This window comes from Monodon monoceros, unplaced genomic scaffold (assembly GCF_005190385.1).
Source record: "Monodon monoceros isolate NGI ecotype Baffin Bay Population unplaced genomic scaffold, NGI_Narwhal_1 Super_Scaffold_21, whole genome shotgun sequence".
In the NCBI taxonomy this organism is placed as follows: Eukaryota; Metazoa; Chordata; class Mammalia; order Artiodactyla; family Monodontidae; genus Monodon; species Monodon monoceros.
In genome coordinates, this window is record NW_021703778.1 from 109396489 (window position 1) to 109423861 (window position 27373).

The window sequence follows — 27373 nt, forward strand, 5'->3', positions numbered from 1 at the left end:
TGAAATATTACCTACCTTTATCATCCTGTTACATAGTTACATGTGGCTCAGAATAACTTAACTTGTAGTCCCTCCAAGTCGGATTTTAATGAGAGGACTAAGCATCTATCAAGGTTTTTCAAAAGAAGGTAGGGTTTTGGAAGGACTTTGTTCCTGACTAAGTAATGGAAGCCTACAAATAAACAGGCATTTCCTATGTTGTCCTGCTTTATAAAGTACTTCAGTGAGGTATTATGACTTCTCAGATTAAATCTCGTACGATAATCCCTGGCACATAAACGTCTTGTCTGCTGCATATATGTAGTCTAATGCCATGGACCCACTGTACCACCGAGGGCCAACACCTGTTAGAAGTGGGAGGTGTAGCAGTCCATGAAGAAACAATGATCCTGACTATGATAGTTTGGTCAGTGTTATAGAACTTAGTAGAGATCTCAAGATACTGTTAATTGAGGCAGCTTCTTAACCAAGACTTGAGTCAGGGTCTGAGATTTGGCTTCAGGAAGCCCATTCTGTGCAATATTTTGTGTGTTTATTTATCTGTGTTTTCTCCCAGGTAAGAATCTGCATCTGCCATCGGGTTGTCAAGGAGTTAGTGACACACGGAAAAAGTCAGTCATTAAATGGTAGCATACTCCATCCCCAACCAGGCAGCTGGTATATTGTACACTGGGCAACACACTGCTTTGGGGTTTAGGGGGGCCACAAAAGGCACAGGAGGCCAGGCTGTCTGGCTGAAGGACTCAGTCATTTGATTGGAGACTCATGTGGGATAACTTGAGGAGGGATGAAGGCCTCTCCCAGCTTTTTCAATTCCAGTTCTCTTTTAGAGGAATGACCAAGCCAAGCATTTTCTCGAAATATTTTTCAGGCCCTACTATTGCAAAAAGTGGTGACAGGATGGCATTTGATAGCACTGTCAGGTAAACCATTTATTAAATGAAAAATACCTTTGAGCATCATAGTGCTTCTGAGGCTCAACTTAGAGTCCATAAAATTACATTTATGTTGTTTTTTTCAAGAAGTAATTTTTATATTAAAAATACATGTTTATTGAAGAAACTTCAGAAATTAGTTATCTCCTGCCCCCCTCCCATCTTCTGACCCCCATACAAGGAATTTCTACCACGTAGAAATTACCAATCTTAATATTTTGCCTTGTGGGAATTAATCCTGGTTTGGATATATTTTCTCTGTATATATAATTATGCATATATCGCTATAGTTGTCTGACCCACTATACATGCTGCTTTATGAATTGCCTTTTATCACTTAACATATTGTAAAAAAATTTCCCCAGTCACTGAAGATTTGTTTCAACATCTTTGTTCAATATCTTGAGAATATTCCATAATTTGTTTCTAAAGTCTATCAAAGAGGCAGTGAATATTCTTTCAGAATATATTTATTTGCCTCCTTAGTCAGCTTAGGATATGTATTTCCCTAAGTGTTCTCTAGAAACTGTAACACTGTACACCCCTGGTAACTATATACCATGCTTTTGGAACCTTGATGAGAGGTTAAATAAAAATACATGTCTTTTAAAAAAAAAAAAGTCAGTAAGGTAGGGGTAGGGTATATTGTCTCTTTAGACTGATGGACCTGTATTCTCAATTGTAGTGTTTAAAGAAAGCATGACCATTTCACTTATTTCTGTTAGAAATGCAGGCAGTTATAGTATAATGGTGTGTTCATTGATGTTAAGTAAAAGTGTGTGCTGTTTGCAGTGTTCACATGACCATAACTTTCATTTTTCATACTTAAAGATCTTCAAACTTGTCAAAGCATGCTTTCTCCTTTCCAACTTTCTCTTATCAAGCTTGAAAGTTTTCAAAAGCTTTCTTCTACTTGGTTGTGCTTTCAAAAGTGTTTGAAATCACACTTAAAAAAAATTAAAGGAAAAAATGAATTTTCCCTCTAGAAAGGTCATTTGAATTTGAATTCCAAAGCGACTTAGTTTGGAACTTAGAGCAATTAACAGCAAATTTATCTACTCCAAATTGGAATGTGTTTATAAGCCTGAAAAAACAGGGGATTTATCGGAAATTTTATTAACGAATTAATGTTTTCATAACAATTATGATGGAATTTATATGGGTGATTATAAATTATATAAAACTTTATCGGTAACTTAATGGTTGTGTAAATATCATTGGGAGAAGGGGAATCACGAGGACGTTATTGCTCTAGAGGCAGTGCAGCGCGGTGGTGAGAAGGACATATTGGGGTCATCTTGCCAAGGTTCAGATTCTAGCTTCAGCTGTCACTGGCCTTGGGCAAAGTTACTTTCTCTCTCTGTGCTTTGATCTTCTTATTTGTGAGATGGGAGGCAGTAACATTTCCAGGGTTACCAACTGTTCTGGTTTGCCCAGGACCGTCCTGCTTTTAGCACTGAAAGTCTAGGATCCAGGGAAATCCCTCCCTGAGACAAGAAAACTCCTAGTTTTGGGGGATGAGAGCAGAAAGTTAGAGGGAAGATATAAAACCCATTTAGTTGCCCCCCAAAATAGGGTCTGAAAGCAACACTGTTTCAGGGTCAAATATAATCAGCGGAGATGATCTGCTTTTCATAGATGCTGTTACTTCCCCCCCCCCTTCTGATATTGGCAACCATGGATTAAATGGGATGATGCTTAAAACACTTAAACCCTGAAATTTAGTGGACATTCAAAGATGTTTGCTTTTATGATTATGGTGCTAAATAAGGTCAATGCTTTTCTTTGACGGTACTGAATAATCTTAAAATGGAGAAACAACATGTACTTTCCTGTCACTGATATTATGAAAATTAGTACTGTAGTTCCTTGGAGTGATAGAATTCCATCAGTGGCCCTTTAGATGGTTAGTAAAATGTCCTGCGGTCACAGGGTGCCCACTATTCCTTCTCATTTTGCCTTTCAGCAGAGATGCTCTGACCCTTTCAAATATTTAGCAGTAGACTTTCCTCTCAATGTGTGCTCACGACTTGTGTTACTGCTAATGGAAGTTACACATGTGTGCTCACCGGGATGGGAAAGCCTTTATCCCACGTCGGGCAAAGACCCGTGATCCTGAATCTCTTTCTAAACTTCAGACCTGAAGAGAGCAGTGCAGGGAATTGCTGCTTTCTCACTATATTAGCTTCTTCAATTTCTTTTTAATTGGAGCCTGCAACCCAGATTCTTGTAACTTCAGAGGGATGAACAATACAAATTAAGATCTGGGTGCTTTCCAGGAACGGCTCAGCTGAAAGAAAAATTTTTTTTCTTTTAATACAGTTGTGGCTATTCACAAATCACATGCAGTTGCCTAACGAGTCCATATTTGCTTCTGAGGTTTCACATTTGCAAACTACACTGCTGAGAAAGTAAGTGATGTGTTCACCCACCTCTTGATTTAATGTACACAACAGATAAATACTAGAATAGTCAAAATTCTAAACCAGTAGCACAGAACCTTCAAATACAAATATCTTACCCTTGTTCAGGACATTCATTTCTCCCCAAGAATTCTTTTTAATGTATAAGACTTCAATTTATGTTTAAGAACTAGTAAACTAGAGCAGTTTGACAGCCATTCACACTTAATTCTGTGCATTAAACCAGCAGCATTCTTTTCCACAAACATCCATTGTTAGGACAATGCGCTCAGACAGAATTTATGAGAAATGGAATTATGTTACCAAGGAGATAGCATTTACTATAATGAAGAGTAGATCCTAGAAAATGGCCCCTTTTACAGCAGCTCAGAGCAGAGCCACAAAAGCAATTGATTGGTCTTGGCATTTAGTCTTATATCAGCTGTGTCATCCATAGCTTCAGGAGAGAGAACACTAATCTAAAGTGACATTTCTGTTCTGGCGGGCTTTTCTGCCCTGATGAAAGCAATTACTTCATTCCTAAATGATAATTTGCAGGAGTTTCAACCACTTTAATTGATAATTTTTTTTTTGTTCTGGGTTCAATTGTGAAGTGATTAGCTGATTTGGTAAATAGAAATTTAAGGTGTGAAATATACAAGTTGCTTCAAGATAAAGTGCTATTTATTGGGTGGAGAGAAATTACTTGATAAAGCTGCAAGATTTTTATTCATTATTATGGAATTGCCAGTTGCATAGCTTAAAGTTCTGGGGGAAAATGAAGAACAAAACACTTTGATTCAGGAGGTTTTTGGCAGACACCAAAGCATACAGTGAATAGTTTGGTCTTGCTGTGGTTCATTCAAGGGTTATTTGAATCAAGGTGAACATTGGTTGAAAAGGATTGCTCGGACCTCTCAGCTTTCTTTATTACTATTCTAATGACTCATTCTGGAATTAAATCCTCTTATTTAAAGTGTTAAGAATAAAAATGCTCATTGGCTAAAACCAATTAATTTAATTATTAAGTTCAAACATACACAAGGCATTTTCTGAAGATGAGGGAAGGCATTCAATTGAATGGCTTTAATTACTCTTTTGATCTATTTTACCACAAGTCAGAAATGGGTCATGATTATTCAATCAGAATATATCTTAGTTTAAACATTTTAAGGATGCGTCTTGATTTTGATACTTCATTGAATGTTAGCAGTTGCAGATGTTTTTGACACTGGTTTTAAGCAATCAATTTCATGATATTTCCTTACATGGGGGAAAAATAATGGTCATTTCACATGTTAAATGAGAAAAATAAGGCAAGAATGAAGGTCAAACTGATTTAGCACATCAAGCAGTCTTTGTCAGCCAAGCTTAATATATCCTGAGTTTGTGGAGCAAATGAAATTTTGCTGCTATGTTACACTTTGCTTCCAAACAACCATTACAACTGGTTTTATATATTGTGTGAGCATCAGACCATCAAACAGTGCATCTTTACTGACATGTTGCTGCAGCGATGATCTACAGCAGCAATCTGCCATTTATATAAGGGCAAAATGTGCATCTATATTTAGTTGTGAAATTGGCCTATTATACTCTTGATGTTTACAGAGGCTAACATAAATTAATGATGACAGCTATGAGCAGTACATTAGTTAAGCAGCAGAGTTCTTACCTTGAACTTGAAGGTTCCAGTTTTTACTTCCAGCATATACTATACTGCTTTCTTCACACCTTAAAGGAAGGTTTCTGAAATTATTACCTTTTCTTGAAGAGCATTAAAAGACTTCAATTTGTGAATTATGTTGTACATAATCCTACCAGATAATAGTTGTTTATGCGCTTCTCAATTCTATTACCTTGTAAGAATGCTGATATTTACAATCATGGGGAAAAAGATACTTCTGAAAGACTTTTATTCTTTGCAGTTGGCTGATTTGATTGACTTTGAACTCTATGTGATGTCAGTGTGCGGTGGGCTGTTTTACTGAAAGTAACGAAGGAAGGGCAAGCAGTGCTTATAGAATCTTTACTGTAGCTTTTCCCTGGGAAGTCTCCTCATTCAGCTCATGTCAGGGCAGGTGTAGGTACCAGAGTAACTATAGGTCTCACCGTTAACTATGACCAGAGATCTGACAAGTATGCAGGTGTTCAAAGCTTCATGAGTTAAAATGCTGCAGCCTTTGATGAATTTTTGATGGCTGCATTTTTAATACAGGTCGACCTTCTTCCTTTGAGGCTGCACACCAGATTAATTGATAAATAGTAGAAGTCTGTAGTGCTGGGTTCTCCTAAGCAAAACAAGTAGGAAAATCCATAAAAAACTGCCTGTCCGGCTCCTTAGAAGTACCTTAAAAAGGTAAAATTTAATGACCCTACCTTTCCTTTCCCCTACAGTTAGACGAACAAAACCTGCCGTGTTCCTTTTTTCTTTTTTTTAATAAATTTATTTATTTTGGCTGCATTGGGTCTTTGTTGCTACACATGGGCTTTTTCTCTAGTTGTGGCGAATGGGGGCTACTCTTCGTTGTGGTGCGCGGTCTTTTCATTGCAGTGGCTTCTCTTGTTGTGGAGCGCAGACTCTGGGTGTGTGGGCTTCAGTAGTTGTGGCTTGCAGGTTCTAGAGCACAGGCCCAGTAGTTGTGGCGCAAGGGCTTAGTTGTTCCGTGGCATGTGGGATCTTACCGGACCAGGGCTCCAACTCGTGTCCTCTGCATTGGCAGGCGGATTCTTAACCACTGCGCCACCAGAGAAGCTCTCCGTGTTCTTTTATAAACTAGTTATTGTATTCTAAAAGTTTACATGAAGGTGTTAAAGCTGAGGCTTAGAGAGAGGATTTTTGTGTAAGAGAGTGTGGATCTGTCAGTAATGTCCATATAAGAAGCCATTCCACAAATATAATTATAAATTGTAAAAGAAAATAACTGATAGAAATCTATGCTATGAAGAAGTCATCGGAGAAGAAACATTTGATTAAGCTGACTTACTTCTGTTGTTCCTCTGTGACAATTATTACTTTTGCTCTATTCTGTAAATCTCTATATTGTTTCCGTAATCATTATCGCCATTTCTGTGAAGTATGAAACCAAATAATCAATTTTGCAAAACAAAATTTCCAAAAGACCAGCCATAAAAGATAACTTACCTCTTTTAATTTAATGAGTCATCACATCCAAAATTATCTGTTTTGTCCACCATGGACAAATGGCCCAATGAAAAACTGACACCCTTATCCAGCTCTGTGGCAGATTCAGAGAGATTATAAGTCCTGAGTCAATTTCATAATATTGGCTTTGTGATAGTGGCAGTACCTATGTTTTTTTAAGTTTTTACCTGTTTTTCCTGTCTCATTGCTGGCTCAAGTAAAGTTTCATGATTCAGCCTTGCCCCGGATGCGGAGGCCAGAGCAGGAAATGCTGCTGCCCTTCCAAGTTTCTTCCCTGCTCCAGATGTTCTGGCTGAGCTCTCCATGGTCCTGGATTTGGGGCTTTGCCTGACATTAAAGAGAACTTTCAGATTTGTGATGTTTTGGGAGATACTTTGAAAGATCTTCTTCCTGCTAGGAGTACCACATATACTCTTTCTGACTAATAATAATCATTGCAACTTTCAAGTCTTCCATAGAAGCTTTCGCCATCTTCCTGAGTAACCCGTTCCCTTAACTACTGTTTGGATGTTCAGTTTTCTGTGTAAACAGAATTGCGTGTCTCAACCATTGAATGCCACTTTTTCTACTTTAGGGACCAAAAAAAATGGCCCCTTATTATTCTTACTACAGGCAATCATGTATTTATAAACATTTAACCTTCCATTAATGAGACATGTTTTATTTTTTATTTGAACGAGTTATTGAGTATACCTGTGGTGTAAAACAGATAGACCATAGGCATAAAGAGGACCATAAGGAAAAATCAATATCTCTGCAATCAAGTAGTTTTATTTAACTGAAGTACACAATGTGGTATATCAGAACCAGTGGATAGAAATCATATTGGTGAGAACAGAGTGTAAATTAGAAATGCACCTTAAAGCATAGGACAGTGGGTGTGACCTGAGCTTAGGTTTTCATTTAACACATCTTATACTGTATTGCTGTGTGCCAGGCACCGCTGTAAATATTTTACAAAAATTACCTCAATATCAACAAGAACCTTATGAAGCAGATAGTATTATCATCCCATTTCACAGGTGAGAAAAACTGAGGCAAAAGAAGTTAAGTAAATTGCTCAGGTTTACATGATTCATAAGTTACAGAGCCAGGATTTAAATACAGGCAGTCTGGCTCTGCAATCCACACACTTACCCTCTGCCTTCCGCTAGTGTGGAGATATGCTGAGAGAGGCAGCAGACAGAACTTAAAGAAAGTGAGAATCGTGAGCTGAGAGAACATGGAAGGAGTTTCAGAAATCAGCAGTTTAGGGTTGTCACCAAGCAGAAGTCAGGCCTTTGATTTAATTTCTACTGTCACTGTATGGGAAATAAAATTTACTAAAAAATGAAGGTCACAAGTGGCAGTTTGAGAGGACAATGAGGAAAACAAATAAGTATTCAGAATTATAAAACTGTAACCAGAGTAAAAAAACAAAAAAAAAAAAAGTGGTAGGAAAGAGGCTGCTGGTTAAAGAAAATTACGAAGAATTGTGGAGGAGTAAGGTAAAAATCAGATGTGGTACTAGGATCAAAACAGTTGAGCTTTTGCCCCCAGGGATGTTTTACAATTACCGTAATAATAGTTAATGCTTATATAACGTTTACAACATGGCAGGCATTTAGCACTTTACATATATTAGCTCAATTACTCCTCTGAGCAATATTGTGATGTATGTACTAATATAATGTCTGTTTCCCAATGAGGAAACTGAGGCCTAAAGAAGTTGAGACACCTATCCAAGGTAGCCCAGCTAGTAACTGTGTGATGATGTGAATACTTACAGTCTGGCTACAGAGCCCCTACTCCTAACTCCTGTGCTTCCAAGAAAGTTTAAGGAAGGGTTGACTATATTTTAAGCATTCTTAAGTCTTTCCAACTTATTAAAATTCTTAGTTGTAAAACTCTGAAGTAGACTCTACCACATTTAGAGCTTACAAACTATCTTAACTGTTATCACATTACTGACCAGAGATGTATTAATACACCTTTTGTTACCCAAACGTTATTGACCAGAGATGTATCAATATCACTTACATAACAAATTGCTGGCCACAGGCATTAGTTTCCACAAAAATCCCCCGGTTAATAATAAGTTAAAATTTAGAATTGTCCAAGGGGTTTACTTCTTTGTGGTCTACAATATACTAACATGAAATTATCATATGAGTCATTGCAGTGGTCCCAGGAGATTTGCCAAATACTCCTTGTTTGTCATTCTCATGATCTAAGATGATAAAATTGAGGCTCAACTTAGTGACTTAGAATTATAAGTGGCCTACAGTGGCTAAAGTGGGTCTCATAACTCCTTCATTGGGACTCTTTCCGCAAAATATACAACTTGCCAAAGGAACTTAAAATAGATGGAAAGATTTAAAAACTCACTTTACATTTACAAGCAGTGACTGCGAAATCTTCATTCTTAGTAAACTCTTTTTTGATTGCTTGTCAGCTATGCTTTAAAGATATAACTATAGAATGTAAAAATTGTTTCAAAGTGTTGAACGGAAACATACATAAAATAATATTATTTTAACCAAGGTATTTCTTTAGGATAAGTTAATTCTAGCAACATCAATGGCAAAAAGAGGGCAGAATCCAACTTTATAATCCTTATATGAGGAAATTCTATACATTAGATTGTTATAATTTTGGTTGGGTGCTGGGCCCCTTTTGAAAATCTGAAAATCATTTACCATCACCCCCAAAATATACACATATATACATAATTTTGCCTATGATTTTCAGATATGTGTGTGTGTGTGTGTCTTTGGAAATGGTTGTTGATTTTGTTGCTGGTGGTGGTAATTATTAGAGAAGATGATACTGTCGTCATCAAAGAGAGTTGAAATTTTGATTTGTGGAGGGTTTTCTGTTATTCAGAGTCCAAGTGAAAGAACATTAAAGCAGTGGGAAGTTTGGACCCAAGGAGTATTTACTGTTTAATTGTATTTTAGGTGGCAGAGATCAGGCCATAACATTCACTCACATATAGTCAATCCATTCTTTCTCTAGTATTTAGAAATGCAACCATAATGTTTTGGTTTAGAACAGAATGTATAAATGCAAATTTATTTTAGGTTTTAATGTAGTCCTTAATTCAATTTGAGAATTACTTGTAACTAGGCTCTGTTTCACAAAAGCAGGCAAAAGATTAATCCACAATCTGTCCTTGTTTTAAGGACTTTAGCTTCATCTATTGTATCAGCATCTCCACAACCTTTATAATCCTTTAACCGTATTTTATTGCTGTTGCCCTCAAAACCAGTTACTACTTATTACAGACACAGTGCTATCATTCGGAAGGTCTTCTGTACTGTGGTGTCAGCATAATGATGTGATGTGGAAGTCATGGAAACCCATTGTTATTAAGATTATGGCTAGGACGATTACTCCAGTAGGGTGACACAGTTGTGGGTTAGAGATTTTTTTAAAGAGGGGAGAGGTAGAGAAGAGAAAAACGATAAGGAGGTAGTATGGGAACACATAAAGTAAGTGGTATTTTAGAAAAGTCAAGTGTCAGAGCGCAATGTTTAGGCAAGGCACCCCAAAGCCTTAGTGTCCACATATTCCCCTTCTTTGAGGAGATAGAAGAAGTCATCTCCCCTCCGCCTCACCCCTGGAGCTCATTGGGTTGATCCCTGTGATCTTGGGCTTTGCCTACCCTTAGGATTAGTTTTTTTTCCCTTAGATTATTGATAAGCCTATGCAGAGATATCAATTTCAGAATAACCCACTAATCCTCTACTTGCTTCAGTTGAATAGAGAAATTCCTAGTGTGAATATTAGTAATATTAAATAGATAACAAATGAATCCATTTGTGACCACTAAGTGACATGTGTAAGTAAAATTATATATAACATCCATGTAAAACTTCTGGCAAAATTGGCCTCCCAAATTATTACCCAATTGCAAAATGAGTCCCTGCTCCATTATCGACCAAGTGGCATGTTCTGTTTAGCTCGCATGATTTTTAAAAACGCCAGTTAGTTAACATAAAATTAACACATAACATAAAATTGGAAGTGCTATGTAAAAATTCAGATTTTGTTTTCTAGAAATAGCAACAGCAGAAATCTGGCAACACTAGGCATGCCTTCCCCCAAAGCAGCACACGCAAAGCTGAAACGGTGTGCGCTTTCCTTTGCCTGGGCTTTCAGCCTCCACTTCTCCACAGGTTGCCTCAGGCCTCTTTACTCATTGACATTCCCTGCCTTCACCCTGCAAGCCCTTGAGTTTGCAGCCCCTGCTCTAGAGCTCCATCATAGTCACTTACTGGACCAAAAAGAAAAGAAAAAAAAAAAAAAGTAAGTTCAGCCCACCTTCTGGAGTAGTATTCGATTACAAGAACACAAAAAGAGCAAAGCATTGAACTTGAACCACTGCACTCTACAAGTGGTAGAGAAAACACGTCAAATGACATAGTTCTTTTGGCACAACTGACTTAAATGGTGTTAGATTACTTTTATTATATAGAGGGAGGGCTATGAATCATTGTTTTATCCTAAGATGTTGACCTGGGTCCTGGTTATACTTATACTTTATCAGATTGTAAGGCATCTCTTACTTTTATTGACAATTTTCAACAAGCCACACTGAGCATTTAAAGAAGTGAATGGAGGCCAGTGAAAATTTTGGGAAATAAATGGCATAACATGTCTTTTCTTTATAAATTAGTGATGGTTCTGCTTATTACCAACATCAAGACAAAAGTTTGTCACCTGTGACTGCTTTGACTCTGAAAATGATAGCATTAATGTGTCTAGTTCCGAGAAATACATTAGTTAGCTAATGTAGAATATTTTATTAATAGAGTGAACATGAAACCAGTAGGGGTATTAGCCTAGCAAGTATTTGACCATAGCATTATGGCATTACTTAAATCACATAGATATTCAATAAGATACCTGAAATGTCTGCAGTGAAAACAGTGCTTCCACTATGAACAATATCAGATGTGGTCTAAGGTAATAGGGAATGTTATTGCTCATATTAAGAGATTGAAGCCACACTGTTGGACTCATTTTAATCTATTCCTCTGGTCTTGCTTCCTTCTTATTTCTCTTTCTTGATATTTTGTAATGGGAAACCAGAATGCTAGATTCAAAGATTTAAAATGCCTTCAAAGTCCAATAAAATGGATACTTACAAATGATGTTAATAATACCTTGATACTATAAATATTGTCCAATTATTTATCATCACAGTCTGATTTTGAATTTATTTTTCATCAGACACAAAACGGAGCAGTTCAGAGTAGGTGCACTTCTCCTGTCAGATGCCCACATACAACTTCAGTTGTGCTAGATTCTGCCCTCAGTAATGTGAGCAAACTTCAAACAGAAATGTACATGAATAGTTAAAGGAAAATACTGGATCCCACCTGTTGCCTCTTATGTGAAGTAATATGTCTATAATGTTTATAAATTTTAATAACCCATACAGGGCTTTATCTTTCAACATTAAATTTATGTTATCTTAAATTTTGACTTTTCTGGGTGATATATTTTATTCTCTAGTATCTTAGAGAGTCTATCCATCTACGAATGTATGTTCATTAATAAAGAATTAAAGTATTCTCTTATCAATCAATTACCAGTGCATTTATATAGTTACATTGAAATCTTCATTTCCAATAAGATGTTTTCTTTATGTGACTGAAGGTCATGATTCTTATTGAGGGCTGGAAGCACATCAACATTTTATTTGTTAATTCTGTGAACTGTGTGTTTACCCTTTGTTTCTCAAGATGGTAACTGAAATAAGTTTTTTCAAATGTGTCCTTCTGATGCTTTACAATTCCATAGTGATAACCGTTAAATGAACAAAACCATTAGCTTAAGAATAGATATATAAATACAATGCCAATCTTTTAAATTGCTCATAGCTGATAACATCAAGCATCACCTGTAAACCTTATGTCTTAGAAACAATTAATATATCTCAGTGCATAGGTGATTGGAGGAAGAAACTTAACAAGCAAACTATTTTTACTCATTGCACTTGAGTTTATGGCATATAAGCCTAGAAGTAGAATTTATGGTTTTAGAGGTCATTGTCTGGAACTCCTTTTACTATGTCCCTGGAATTTTGAAGATGATTTTGGTAGATTTTTGCTGGGGGAAAAAAGAAGTAAAAAGAAAAGCAGTTTATGCTTGATGACAGAGTTACATGTTCTAAACAACACTTTTCCACTCCTTTGATTCCAGTTTACAAGCATTGAGAAAGGAGAAGTCCCGGGATGCTGCTCGCTCCCGCCGGGGGAAAGAAAACTTTGAGTTCTATGAATTGGCCAAGTTGTTGCCTCTTCCTGCAGCCATCACTAGCCAGCTTGACAAGGCCTCCATCATTCGACTTACAATTAGCTATCTGAAAATGAGAGACTTTGCTAACCAGGGGGACCCTCCATGGAACTTGCGAATGGAAGGCCCTCCACCTAACACGTCAGTAAAAGGTAAGGTTTCAGCCACTGTTCATCCTGGAATATGGTGGTCTGTAGGTGTCTCTAAGATGAAATGTTTACCATCATCCTTTCTTCTTTTCCTGCATATCAAATCCTTTAAAGGGATACAAATGTGGAAATCTGAACTCTGCATGAGAAAGACACCGTGTGAAGGTGAAATAAACCTCTTCTATTTCTATTTTATTTTCAAAAAGTCTGTCAGCCTAAATATTCTGTCACTATAGATAAGGTTTCAGGGAAATGAGAATGAAATGACTTAACGTTAATATGCTTCTTGGGTTTAATTTATGTTATGCTAATACATGAAAATTATTATTAAGGGGTGGAGTATGAGAATATTTGTTAAAAGGGTAGGGCTGATATTTTCTGGTTTTAGTTACGAAAGAGAGGATGGGAGCAAAGTACAACTATAGCAGGCATTTTGAGTAATGATTTCATTGACCAACAAAATGATCAATGTATGTATTAATGTTTCAACTCTATGCATATTGCATAAAATTTATGAATATAAACATGTATTTGTGCCCCCAATCATTGGTGTCGTTTCCCTTAAAACTTATTACTTAGAAATTTTAGGCCTTCTTCACTCTGATACTTAAGAGGGTTATTTTCTTGTTTGTTCTTGAAACGCCTAATAATTGATGAGATTTTAAACATATGAATATGCATGCATATGTTTATTGATGTACATGTGGTGTTGGCCATTGATTTTCTGTCCTGAAAATGTATCATTCAAGGCATGGGACGGGATCTGCTGGGTTTTGTGCTTTAACCTTGTATCTAGGCCCTTGATGAGCATGGAATAAAACTGGACATTTGGTGGAATTGTAGGCAGCCTCCTCTGGGGGAGGAATTAGATTCTTTAGTTATGTGATTACACCTTGACAATGACTTATGAAGTCCATGTACTCTTGGCTGTTGTAGGGAAGGGTACTGGGGGGAGCTATAACCTATTATAGGATTCAAATTAAAACGAAGGGTCAAAAGCAGTGACTATTGGCAACTCTGTGCTAAGAGGTATAATCATATGTATGTATGTACCTGTGTGAATCTGTTTGTATCTTTGCTCTTGTTTCTTAGAGATTGTGTTTCTTAGGCTTATTAGAGAAAGAAAATTAGAATTCAAATTGTAACAGGTTATTTTTCTCTAGAGCAGGGGTTGGGAAACATTTTATGTAAAGACCATATAGTAAATATTTTAGTTTTGGGGGAGTACTCAACTCTGCCACTGTAGCATGAAAGCAACCATAGATAGCATGTAAACAACAGGGTATGGCTGTGTTCTAATAAAACTGTACTTACAGGGCAGGCAGCTGCCACCAAATTTGGCCCACAAGCCAGAGTTCACAGACTCCTGCTCTAAGTATAAGAATGACATTTGAAGGTTGAGAAGAACGGACAACAGAGATAGCTCTCAAGGGCAGGGTGTAAGTATAAGGTAGCACAGTACAAATAAACCAGGGCACATTCATGCTGTTCTTTTACAGCCCTTCTGCCCTTAAGAATGTTGATGTCAACTCGGTAATACACCAGTCCATGTTGCAGATGCTAAAGTAGTGGTGAATTTTCCCAAGCTAAAGACGTGAATATAATCCTAGTAAATACTTAAGAGTTTATTCAGTAGGTTGTCTTTGCGTTCATTCCACATCATGTAAGATGAATGGATAAATGCAACAGGTTAGAAATCACACAACATGCAAAATATATTCTTAATCTTATTATTCCATTTGAAATACATTGAGGGACTAGACTTATATTAACTTTTTTAACATAATTATCTTTTATTTCCATCTTTTCTTTAAGAGAGTTGGCAGTTTATAGGCTTCCTTGGTAGTGGCGGCTGCCAAAGTAGAACAACCTAATGGTTCCACGATCTGTCCGTTCTTCTACGATGTGATAATTCTGCTTGCTTTTAGAATCATGGCCTTTTAGAGGTGCGCAATTATAGATACTGTAGAACTAAGCCCTCATTTTACAGGTGAGGGAAATGATGTAGAAAGGGTTTATGGTTAAGTGTTAGAAGATCTAAAACTAGAATCCCGTGGTTCTGCTTTTCTGTCTAGGGTTCTTTCTATCAGATATCATTTCTAGCAATGATATTTGATTTCTGTCACTATTATCAAACATTCCAGGTGAGAATGCTGTCAGCTTTGGACTATGGCTGATAATTCATTTTTATTTTGTGACCTTCAGTCAACTCAACTCTGTAACTACTAATGATGAAGATGGATAAAAACAAGATAAAATATGATCTCTGCCCATAAGGGTGTTTCAGTCTTTGGAGGAACATGGTGGTGTCAGTGAGAAAAATGTGGAGGTTGGGATGGATGTTTTGAAGCCTGGAAAGAGATGCCAGATTTTATTACTTAAAAAATTTTATCCAGACTATGGTAGAGCATCCAATTTGGCACATGCGTATTCTCTCTATTAGGAAACTGATGATAGTCTAGAACTGAAGACCCTACTGTACTCAAGTATAGAGACTCTATACTGTTGACCTTGGCTCTCAAGTGTTGCTAGGAATGCGATGGGCACTTTCTGTAAGCTGCTTCTGCTGTACGATATATGTATTTTCTATTGGTTTGCTCTAGTTCTATGATGCAAACCTGCTACTCATTCTGATCAAACATTCATGAAACAACATCAGAAGAAATTCATTTTAATTTATGAAGGTCTTCTGCGTTGTGCCCTTGAAGGAGTTCATATGGATAAACAAGCTTATGTAAATAGCCTGCAGCATCATGTGAAGTACAGTTCATAATCCAACAATAAAACGATAGACAGTATGCTTCGTGCTTCTCCAAGCAGCCTCTTGAATAAACCTAAAGGCATTTGGAAATTTATATGAAAAGCACTTATACAATGTAGGCAACATTTCTTTTTAATGCGATGAGTTGTTCACGTTAATAATTAAATTTCAAAACTTAAATTTTTCCCAAACAACTATATAGAAATTTAATCATTTTAATTTACTGCTTCAGAAAGGTCCTTTATTCTGCCCTGTGTTCATTACATCTTTTCTTAAAGTCTATAAAGTTCGATGAGTTTGTTTTGTGATGCCAATTGTGTACAGATTATTACAAGTTATGCTTGCAGAAAGAACACTCAGGTGACAGTGTGTAATATGTCCTGAGTCAGTTACTTCATGGAAGGGATATGTTAAGCAATTGGAAGGTAACAGATAGTTTTTCCTATTATTTTAGAAATATCTCTATTGTTATAATACAGATCAAATCTACAATGAACGTTATGCATTTTTCAAAAAATGACCAGGCATTCTCAGCAGTGTTTTAGCTAAATAACCGATGATTGTAACCTTTAAAGAAATCTCATTGTGGTGACTGTTGGTAAATCACTTCTCCATTCATAGTAATCTCTATTTAGAGGCTATCTAGAAACCATTATATCTTTTATTAATCTTAAAAGCAATGGCTGCTGATTTGACATTTGCTAAAACTAGATAAATTTTCTGTCTTTCTAATATCAATCACAGACTTCAGTCAATTTTTGGAGTATATCTGCTGCAACTCTATTAATCCAGGAATATTTCCCACTGTAAGCATAAGTTTTATTTCACTTTAAACGCTGCAGCTTTTAAACAACAATTTGCCTATATGTGTGACAAGCCAGAATGCTACAATATGTAAAATACAAGACATTTTTAGCCTTTGGAAGGGAACAATTGAAAAATATGCAAGACAACTGGTGATTAAAATTGACTGAACACATTAGGGCAGAACTTTAGTATTTTCATGGAATTTCCTTTCACTATTTCAGGCATCTATTGTGACTTAATGTAGATGTTTCTGAGAGGAGAGGAGACTTGCAGGTCTTTATTTCAGCAACTTATAATCTGTCTTTCGCCGAAGACCAGACTGTTACTTAAGCAATGATGTTTAATGGATTCATTTAAGTCAGTCATGTAGGGTAAATGAGGATAGGATATCCTTCAGAGTGACACTGAATTACTACTATAATGATTGTCTCCAAGATTCATATAGCATTTTATAAAATGGTTCTAGTTCCATAGACGGTAGAGATTCCAAGACACTCTGAGTGATAGGTCTTCTTGGTTTAAGCGGCTCCAAGGTCTTTTTATTCCTGTTCTGGTATTTTACTGTGTGCTGGCACACATTTACCTCTACCAGATGACGTTCATGTTTGGAGGCAAGTGTCATATTCCTTGTTATTAAAAAACATGTAAAATAAAAGTTCTTAGAGTCAATACATGGCATGTATACCAGCATGTGGTATTCTTTTTCTTTTTTAAACACCAGTAAATGATAGAGCCCAGGGTGAACCCTTAGGTTGTGAAAAAGAGCTTTCTATAAGGCTAGGAAAGTAGGAGAGAAGATGGAAACTTGGTGCTTGCTTGGTTCCTATTCTTAACTCCATTATCCTCAGTAGACTGAGAGCCTGACTCCCTGTTCTAGTCTCTAGTTTCATTTGCCTCAACCCAAAGTCAGTGGTGGCATGAAATGGAAATAAAACCATCCAGAAGCTGAGCTGACAATGTTCATTCCTGCCTATTTTGGTAGCAAGTGCCAAGTTTTACTAGTATGTGAAAATATGTGATATAATTGCCTTTTCTTAGATATGCTTCCAGGAAGGCTCTTTAATTACACGTTATTATCCTTTAATATCTTTCCGATGAAGTTAATCACTTCTGAAAGAAGTTCATTTAAGAACTAACCTTTTACTTTCTTTAGTTTTACATCATGATGGGATGAGCAATGTTGATGTCACCACACATCCCTAGGATCTCCATCTTTGACACTGGACAGGAAGCGCTTTCTGACAAATATGGGCTTGATGGTAGAGTAAGTCCCTGAGACTCTAATTCTGTTAAGTTTCACATGTTATCAGGAAAAGCTTTGCTATTTGTGAAGGGGGAGACTCTAGTCTACCTGTAGCATGAAGAATGTAAAAAGCATTGCTGGGTTCTTGCCACATGCCGCTGTCGAAGAATTTGATTGGTCATCATTATTTTCAGTGCATCTGGCACTATTGAGCATCTAGAATTAGCCTCAACTCCAAACACCCACTCAAGGAAAGCGTATTTATGAGAGTATGACTGTGAGCGTGTGAAAATCCAGGTGTCCTAGTTAGCTATGTTGCCAGGGCCACAAGCAATCACAATATCTTAGAAGTATGTCATAAAGCTTTTACTCTTCACGTGGCTGCAGGTAGTCTGGAGGTTGGCAGACCTAGGCTGGGCTTAGCTGTGTGGTTCTACTTCTTGCCGCAGCTCTGGCTGGGCTTGACTTCTTGCTTAGGGTTCAGCTCAGCTCTGCCCCCTGTCAAGGAGCAGCAGATATTTGGGAGAAGCTCTTTTCATGGTGATGACAAAGGTGTAAGAGGGGTGAACACAAACAATACCTCTTACGGAAATTTTTGCGGAGACTTCTGGAAATGTGGACAAAAGAGTGCATGTGTACGCTTTTTGCGTCCTACAACAGGATTCATCTGTCTGTCCCTTTCTCCGTGGTCATCTCCTTTTTTTCCAGCAACACCGACTACCCAAACATTTATGCCTTTGTACGTGCCACCATCTGACTGGATTGTCCTTTTTCTTCTCTTGGTTTTGCTGAACTAGTCATCTTCCAAAAGCCAGCTTAGATTTACTTGCTGAATTAATCTCTTCTCCCCTTCCCCAGAATATTAGTCATTTCTTTCTATAGCTACTGATATACCATCTGTTGCTTTAGTATAAATTCACAATTCGTCATATACTTGTCTCTCTATATTTAGACTATGAACAATTTGAGGGAACAGTCTGGGTCATCTTATATCTGTGTATGTCTCCATGTGCAGTACCCAGGAAAGTAAGTCTTTAACCATGTTTTCAAATTAAATTGTATGGAATTGGATTGTATCTTGGCATTGCTATTAGCACAGCTAAACAATGCTGATGAAAGCTATGGGTGGGCCTACGTCATAAGCTAGGAAGAAGAAAAATAAAGGGAGAGTAAAAACAAAAGGCAGGGCAGAAGAAAAATATGGGGGAAATGATGGGAATAGTGTGAAACCAAGGGGAAAAACACAATGTACGGAGTAGGAGCTAGGAGGAGTGGTAGCCTACCTCTGCCCCCTGCCTTCTAGGACGAGTCCCTACCCTGTAATGGCCTTCCCCTGCCAACGTATTTCTCTCTAATGTACAGGCTGAGGAGTTGAAAGTTAAAAAAGAAATAGTGTCAAGAAACCCTAAGTGTCCTGTGTGTGCGTATTCAAGTCTATTCAACACATGTCTGAGTGCCTTCTCTTAGTAAGTCCTCCGAGTCCTCTGCTGAATATTGTGGTGGGGACAAATAGAGAAAGTATAAGGCATGGTCCTGACCTTGGAGGTATTTATCATTTCTTGAGAAATACATTTGGAAAAAAAAAAAGGGAGGAAGGAAGGAAGATTCGAGCTTTTGATAACAATTAAATGTACCATGTGACCTAGGACAAGAAGGCCAACAGAATCTTGGGTTTAAGGATCATACAGATCACCTGTTTCAATCCCTTTGCTATTGTGTTGAGCAAACTGATGTAGAGGGAAGTTTAGTGGTACAAAGTCAATAACAAGCTTGGGACTGGAATTTGAACCTCTGGAATCCCAATTCAGCACATTTTCCTCCATTTCTAAGTTTAGCATATGTCACCAGCTTGTCCATCAGTATCCCTTTTTCCTCTTTACGTTATACATGAACATATGTGCACATATATGGCTCATGTGTAGAGATCTGCCCTCCTTAGATCAAATGTTATCACTGTGTCCAAATTCAGAAAACATTTTTAGGCTATTCAAAGGTGGAAGATTTAAAATTCAGTGAAAAGAATTCTTTTAAAAAGGTATTAAATGCTAAAATTAGAGAAAGCTGTGTGAAGAGTCTATGGGGACTCTCTGTTAACTTTGCAACGAATCTATACATCTAAAATCATTCCAAAATAGAAAGGTTATTTTTTTAAAAAGCACTATAATTTACTCTCATGACAGAAACTTAAGAAAAACCAATCTCTCCCCAAATGGAAACTTGTGTCCCAGTGTCCTACTTTTTCAACTGGTCACTGTTGACTCCCCACAGGCTTAACCTTCTCTAGGGCTTCATTGTTGGTTGTATTGTTTAAGAAATGTGATCAACAATTTTAATAACATCAGGATATGGAAGAAATAAGGTTGATTGAACTGTTTACATATGGTTTTCTTCAAAACTTTGTAAATGACTTATTTCCATCAGTAAGGAGTCATAGGAGCACAAAGGTACACCCTGGTTATTCTCCCTCCTTTTTTCACTAAAAGTTATGACTAGTGCTACATTGTCAACCACTGCGCCACCAGGGAAGCCCAGAGTGGAGTTTAAAAAAGAAAAAAAATTTATCGGCTTCCCTGGTGGCGCAGTGGTTGAGAGTCCGCCTGCTGATGCAGGGGACACGGGTTCGTGCCCCGGTCCAGGAAGATCCCACATGCCGCGGAGCGGCTGGGCCCGTGAGCCATGGCCGCTGAGCCTGCGCGTCCGGAGCCTGCGCATCCAGAGCCTGTGCTCCGCAACGGGAGAGGCCACAACAGTGAGAGGCCCGCATACTGGAAAAAAAAAAAAAATTTATCTTCAGAGCTAATGTGTGTTCATGTAATGAACTTACTGTAGTGGCCAACATAACTAAATTGTGTGCCAGCCAGGGGTATCATGTTGCCAATTTTGCTAGGTTTCCATGGATGCACGCTATCTTCTGCATTGCATATATTGCAGAAAAATTAAGTGTAAGTCATTTTAAGTCATTGACATGATCTGGCTTACTGTTTTTCTCTGCTTCCTCAATTTAATGTTGCATATGATCCAAATGAGGGCTCTTCACGTAGTCTTCTCTAGATGCAGGATCTTATTAAAGAGAAACAAAATTAAAGCTTTGTCCACCTAAGACTATTGTTCGGTCATTTTGACTTAACTAGTCAAACAGCTGGTCAGTTCAGTTAAATAATTATTTTGATTTATTTTCCCACATGATTTATTATTTGTTTGATTCAGCTGGGGGATTAAGGCATGATACGGCTGTAACCATCATGAAAAGATTACTAGAAATAAGGAATTTGAGATGCGTATATCAAGAAGCCAACATTATTATCAGCATTAGCATGAATAAGATTGGTAAAGCTAAGCTAGTTATTTACAGGTAGAGTTGAACATGTCTCCAAAACCGTGTGTACATAAAGTGAAGACCTATGGCTAAATTGTCCAGTATAATTTAATTTTCCCAACTTACTAACCTGAACATTTTACTAAAGGAACAAAACACAGTCACTGGGAAATAGCTGCCGTGGTCTCTGCCATAGTCCATTGAGATCAGTCCATCACTGGGTGTTGAAAGAGTGCTCAAAGGGTGAGCGCTACTGTGTGCAGTAGTTGGAAGAAACTGAAATTCGTGATTTCATAGTCAGAACTTCCCAAAGCACTGCAGAGACTTAAAGTATTCAGTAATGTTTTGTAATTAAAGCACATCCCTCACATATAATTTTACAGTTTGGGAAATAAGGCTGTGTTGAATATCAGCACTGATGAGAAAACAGACTGCGTACACAGTTTGGGTTTTATATAAATACTTTAAAATACTGGCTTTCTTCTATAAAAATAGATGAATAGTATCCAGGTTTTTACAAGGATTTTAGCATAAAAGCAAAATTGCTATCAGTTTTCATTTTGAAAAGAGACGTGAAGATCTCATAAAAAAATTGTAAAGTGCAATATATGCTGGAGAGTTATGAAAGGAAAATTGGGAGACCAATGCAGGTAAGCCTCACTTTGGGCATACTCAGGAACTTTTGTAAAGTGGTGCAGTGATACTTTCTTACCTGACACGTGACCTAACATGTTCTTCATTGTATGTCCGATGGATACTGAGCTCCTGAAGTAGTAGAAAAATCTGTAACAAGTTGTTCAGGCTTTGCTATTCTGTAATTTACATTTGCTGAGCAATCAGATCAAACCTCCTTGTGTGAGTCACACTTTTTTGCTATATGAACATCTCGTCTTGGGAAACTTAAATAATACCTTTACTAAGATTAGAGGAGGGAACTCTTGTAGGGAGTTCTAAGAATCTATAACGAAGGCACTGTCCTTGTAAACAAGGCCAGTGGAGCCAGCAAAATGTATGAATGCAATGGAAGCTAGAGACCCCAGTCATCTTAATGTGTCATCAGAATTCCTTGTTAGTGACAAGGTCTTGGTCAGTTGAAGTGGGAGACTCCTGAGTTCAAACCTTTGTGACTCTGAACACGTGAAATCTCTTTGGCCTCAGTTTTGTTTTAGAAAAAATGATGCAGTTGAGCCTGAGGATCCAACTGGTCTCATACTGCAGGAATCCTCCGGTGTTTGGGGAGGCTTAAGTTTACATAGAAACTACTGAAGACATGTGAGGATTCCTACTGATGATTTTTATCGTGTGTTAAAGCTAAGTTTTCTTTGTTTTGTGTGTGTGTAAGATTGTATTTCCAAAATGATGTTAATCAGAAGGAAGAGATTGTCAACATGTAGTATTTATTTTGAAATACTTTTAGGGTTTCTAACATGTAAAAAGTCTTAACTTGTATCATATGACAGAGCAGAGGAAATTTAGAGCCTTTCTTAAATAATACAGGTGATTTGGTGAAGTTAAGGCAACTTCGTGTTATCTGAATACTTAAAATAACAAGGTCTATGAAAGTTGGTTATATAAATTATTAATATGTGGCTATTTCCTCAAGATGCTAAGAAAACAAAAGCACTCTTAAAATAGACTGTTTCTGAAATGAAGGGTCATTTATTAAAATGAGTATAGTTGACATTTGCCTTCTCAGGATTTTGGCTTTATAGATAAAATTTTATAGTTGGTTTAACACAACAATTTTTTGTTGTTGTCATTAGAGATCTGGAATGGGTTATATTTCTATTTTCATTCTACTCATCTATTCATCCTCTAAGTGTTTGAATGCTTATTAAATTGCAAGGCTCTGCGGGGGATGCAAAGAGGGAAAAAACGGAACCTTCTCCTCTAGGAGTTTATAATCTAATGGGAGTGACACACATGCTCACCAAATAAGGAGGAAAGATATTATTCATGTTGAAAGAGGTCTAAGGAAAGTACTGTGTGATAACAGACAATGATTAACAGCAAATGGGGAGACCAAGAAGTTACTCTTTTTTAAAATTTTATTTATTTATTTAATTTTGGCTGTGTTGGGTCTTCGTTTCTGTGCGTGGGCTTTCTCTAGTTACGGCGAGCCGGGGCCATTCTTCATTGCGGTGCGCGGGCCTCTCACTATTGCGACCTTTCGTTGCGGAGCACAAGCTCCAGACGCTCAGGCTCAGTAGTTGTGGCTCACGGGCCTAGTTGCTCCGCGGCATGTGGGATCTTCCCAGACCAGGCTCGAACCTGTGTCCCCTGCATTGGCAGGCAGATTCTCAACCACTGCGCCACCAGGGAAGCCCAAGAGGTTACTCTTTTACCTGGACTTTAAAGATGGGTAGGATTTTAAATTGCTCAGTTTTTCACAGGTGAGTATATTGAATCTATATAAGGTACTTTAAAATATATAATTTTATTATTTTCCAAGAAAACAATTTCATGAATTTCTACTTTTAAGTAAGTATTCTTCCAGATCGTTATTTTAGATATCCATTGGTGTTGGATAATATATTATGCATAAATACAGTTAAAGCTGTAAACACAGTGACATTTCATTAGAATTGCGGTCCCTCAGTTAAGTAAGGTTATGAAGGTTTTCCTTTAAGAAGAGTGTTTTAAACTGAATACCCAAATGCCATGTAGGACATGGAATACTTGTGTATATTTCTTTTATCTGACCATATTCTCAAATAACCAGAAGCATGAATCACATACCATACTTATAAACTAAAAAATTAATCAGATATAATCTAGTATCTTTCCTCTAACATATTAGCTTTTTATAGAGTTGGAAGGAAGGCTGAAATGAGGTGTATTTTTTAATTTGACAATCCTGATACACATAATTCGTAGATTAGCATCTCAAACCTGGATATAGGAAGGCTCAGATTAGAAGAATAGCTGCCATCCTGGGAGCCTCTCAGTGGAATGGCCAAAGTTCAACTGTGCCACTGGAGCAGTGGCCGGAGGGTCAGATGCTCACCTTGGCACCCAGCTCACACGCGTCCCACTAAAGCCTGAAACTGGGAGGGAAAACTAGACGGCATGGAAGAGAATGTTTTGTACTTTTATTTCATTTAAATTAGCACAAAGGGAGGGAACAATTTTGCTTCACATGTGAAGTCAGTCATTTCTTGGGTTGCTAGCTCAATGTTTTAGCAGAACAGCTGTTCAGTACAATGTGGCTTTCTACAAGCAATATTTCTACTGCTAGAAAAGTGGCAGTCTGCCAAAGAGAGTGCCCAGACCAACCCCTCAACAAAAAAAAATCTTTTGTCAACGACTCTAATAATTTGTACAATTCAGGAAAGGGGGTGGTGGCACAGTCTTTGCAGATGTGCATTTATGATGCTATTTTTAAGCAGAGTAGCATGAAAGAATAGATTCATATGAGTCGTAAGTTGATCATTCATTTTAAGCATTTGGCTTCTGCTCTTGCTAAAATTTCATTCTGTGCAAAGAAAACACAGCCAGCCTTGAAACGAGGTAAGGCAGGGTGTGAAAACAAGATGCAATTCTTCATTTTCGAACCTGTGATGCTTGCTCAAAAACAAGCATCATTTTTCCCCACTAAAGAAATAAATGCAGTTTTGTGATCCCGTCTCAGTAGAAACTTGCTACCCTTCAGCATTTTGAGGAAATAAACTCTTAATGAACCTGCGTTCTTTTACAGCAGTCCATTCTGTGAAAATGAGTTTAAGTGCTGAAGGAAATGCCAGAAGCATTTATGCAACCAGCACCAAATGCATGTGTGTTAATTCTCTGTAGTTTAACATCATAGGTGCCATGCAGTTTTTCTAGTATCAAAACCAGGTCTATAAATGTAAGGCCAGACACTATCAAACTCTTAGAGGAAAACATAGGCAGAACACTCTATGACATAAATCACAGCAAGATCCTTTTTGACCCACCTCCTAGAGAAATGGAAATAAAAACAAAAATAAACAAATGGGACCTAATGAAACTTAAAAGCTTTTGCACAGCAAAGGAAACTATAAAAAGGATGAAAAGACAACCCTTAGAATGGGAGAAACTATTTGCAAATGAAGCTACTGACAAAGGATTAATCTGCAAAATATACAAGCAGCTCATGCAGCTCAGTATCAGAAAAACAAATAACCCAGTCCAAAAATGGGCAGAAGACCTAAATAGACATTTCTCCAAAGAAGACATACAGATTGCCAACAAACACATGAAAGGATGCTCAACATCACTAATCATTAGAGAAATGCAAATCAGAACTACAATGAGGTATCACCTCACACCAGTCAGAATGGCCATCATGAAAAAATCTACAAACAATAAATGCTGGAGAGGGTGTGGAGAAAAGAAAACCCTCTTGCACTGTTGGTGGGAATGTAAATTGATACAGCTGCTATGGAGAACAGTATGGAGGTTCCTTAAAAAACTACAAATAGAACTACCATATGACCCAGCAATCCCACTACTGGGCATGTACCCTGAGAAAACCACAATTCAAAAAGAGCCATGTACCACAATGTTCATTGCAGCTCTACTTCCAATAACCAGGACATGGAAGCAACCTAAGTGTCCATCAACAGATGAATGGATAGAGAAGATGTGACACATATATACAATGGAATATTACTCAGCCACAAAAAGAAATGAAATTGAGTTATTTGTAGTGAGGTGGATGGACCTAGAGTCTGTCATACAGAGTGAAGTAAGTCAGAAAGAGAAAAACAAATACCATATGCTAACACATATATATGGAATCTAAAAAAAAAAAAGAAAAAAAATGGTTCTGAAGAACCTAGGGGCAGGACAGGATTAAAGGTGCAGACTTAGAGAATGGACTTGAGGACACGGGGAGGGAGAAAGGTAAGCTGCGACGAAGTGAGAGAGTAGCCTTGACATATATACACTACCAAATGTAAAATAGATAGCTAGTGGGAAGCAGCTGCATGGCACAGGGAGATCAGCTCGGTGCTTTGTGACCACCTACAGGGGTGGGATAGGGAGGGTGGGAGGGAGATGCAAGAGGGAGGAGATATGGGGATATATGTATACATATAGCTGGTTCACTTTGTTACACAGCAGAAACTAACACAGCATTGTAAAGCAGTTATATGCCAATAAAGATGTTAAAAAAAAAAAAAAGAAACAAAAACCAGATCTAGTCTCAGATCTGTCTTCTGCGCTTTGGTTCTCCAAAATCTACAGCAACGGATACTGCTGGCTTTGACTCCAGTGATGGAGTTAAGAAAATAAAATGATTTTTATAAACTATAGGCCCCTGGGAAAGTACTCTCAAACTTCCCTTAATAACAGAGGATAAAATCTGATATAATTCTCATCTTTGTTTTTATTCAACAATATAGATGGTATTTACATGGGAGAGAATTAGACCATCTACCCTATATTATTAAAATATAAAATCACAGTGAAGAGTAGCCCCCACTCACTGCAACTAGAGAAAGCCCACGTGCAGCAACGAAGACCCAACGCAGCCAAAAAATATATATATGTATAAAATCATATACTCATAATGGCATACAATTTAATACGGATTCATTCAGTAAGGGTGGTCATTAGAGCAAAGATGACCCTGGAAGTTTTGCTGCCTGTATCAAAACCTTCCTCTAATTCTGAGAGTTGGGGTCTTTTTTATCATTGTTTTCTCTTTTTAAAAAATCCAATCTTTTCATATTCTGAATAGTGTAAAAAATACTCAATTAAGTGGAGTTTTGTGTGTTATTAACCAGGAGTATTTTTGTTTCACTTAAAATGCAGTGCACCCATATCATGCTGTCCCCTCAAACTTTAACATTATATATATAAATAAATGAAAAAGAATTAACTTTGATTATGGGAACTTACTAAGATAGGTTATTTTATTTTACTAATGAACATATATCTTTAAAATTAGTTATTCAGGTGACCTGCTTCATTGTACAAGTTGCTACTCAAGTGTTTTTCAAATGTTTCCTGATTTTAATAAGGATTTACGGTGACAGTTACAATTCTGGTTTGTGTGTGTGTGTGTGTGTGTGTGTGTGTGTGTAAGCCTGCAGTGGTGGGGTACAGCACTTTGTGAAATACAAGTCCCAGACAAATTGTTTATAAAATGTTCTTTTATAAATAAGTTAATAAAATCACATCTTATATATTTGAGAAGATGTCTAGGTAAAGGATTTCTGTGGTAATTCATATTTTGTAAAAACTGAGTTCTTTCAATAAGGTAGGTGATGTTTCCACCAAAATATATTTTACATTCATGTTTTCAACTTTTAAGCTTTTCTAAAATAAGAAAATGGAAATGTA

General features: G+C 37.3%; 1 protein-coding gene across 8 annotated transcripts in view; it reads left to right on the forward strand.

The window, feature by feature from the left end:
• Nucleotides 1-27373, forward strand: part of NPAS3 (neuronal PAS domain protein 3) — an 862041-nt gene that overhangs the window by 254964 nt on the left and 579704 nt on the right. For 5 of the 8 annotated variants that reach the window (XM_029239281.1, XM_029239285.1, XM_029239287.1 and 2 more), the window contains one exon: nt 12696-12940. In XM_029239281.1, coding sequence (XP_029095114.1) covers nt 12696-12940 — 245 coding nt within the window. Of the gene's footprint in view, nt 1-12695; nt 12941-13051; nt 13103-27373 lie in introns of all 8 variants that reach the window. The other 3 variants (XM_029239282.1, XM_029239284.1, XM_029239279.1) reach the window with 1 other exon arrangement.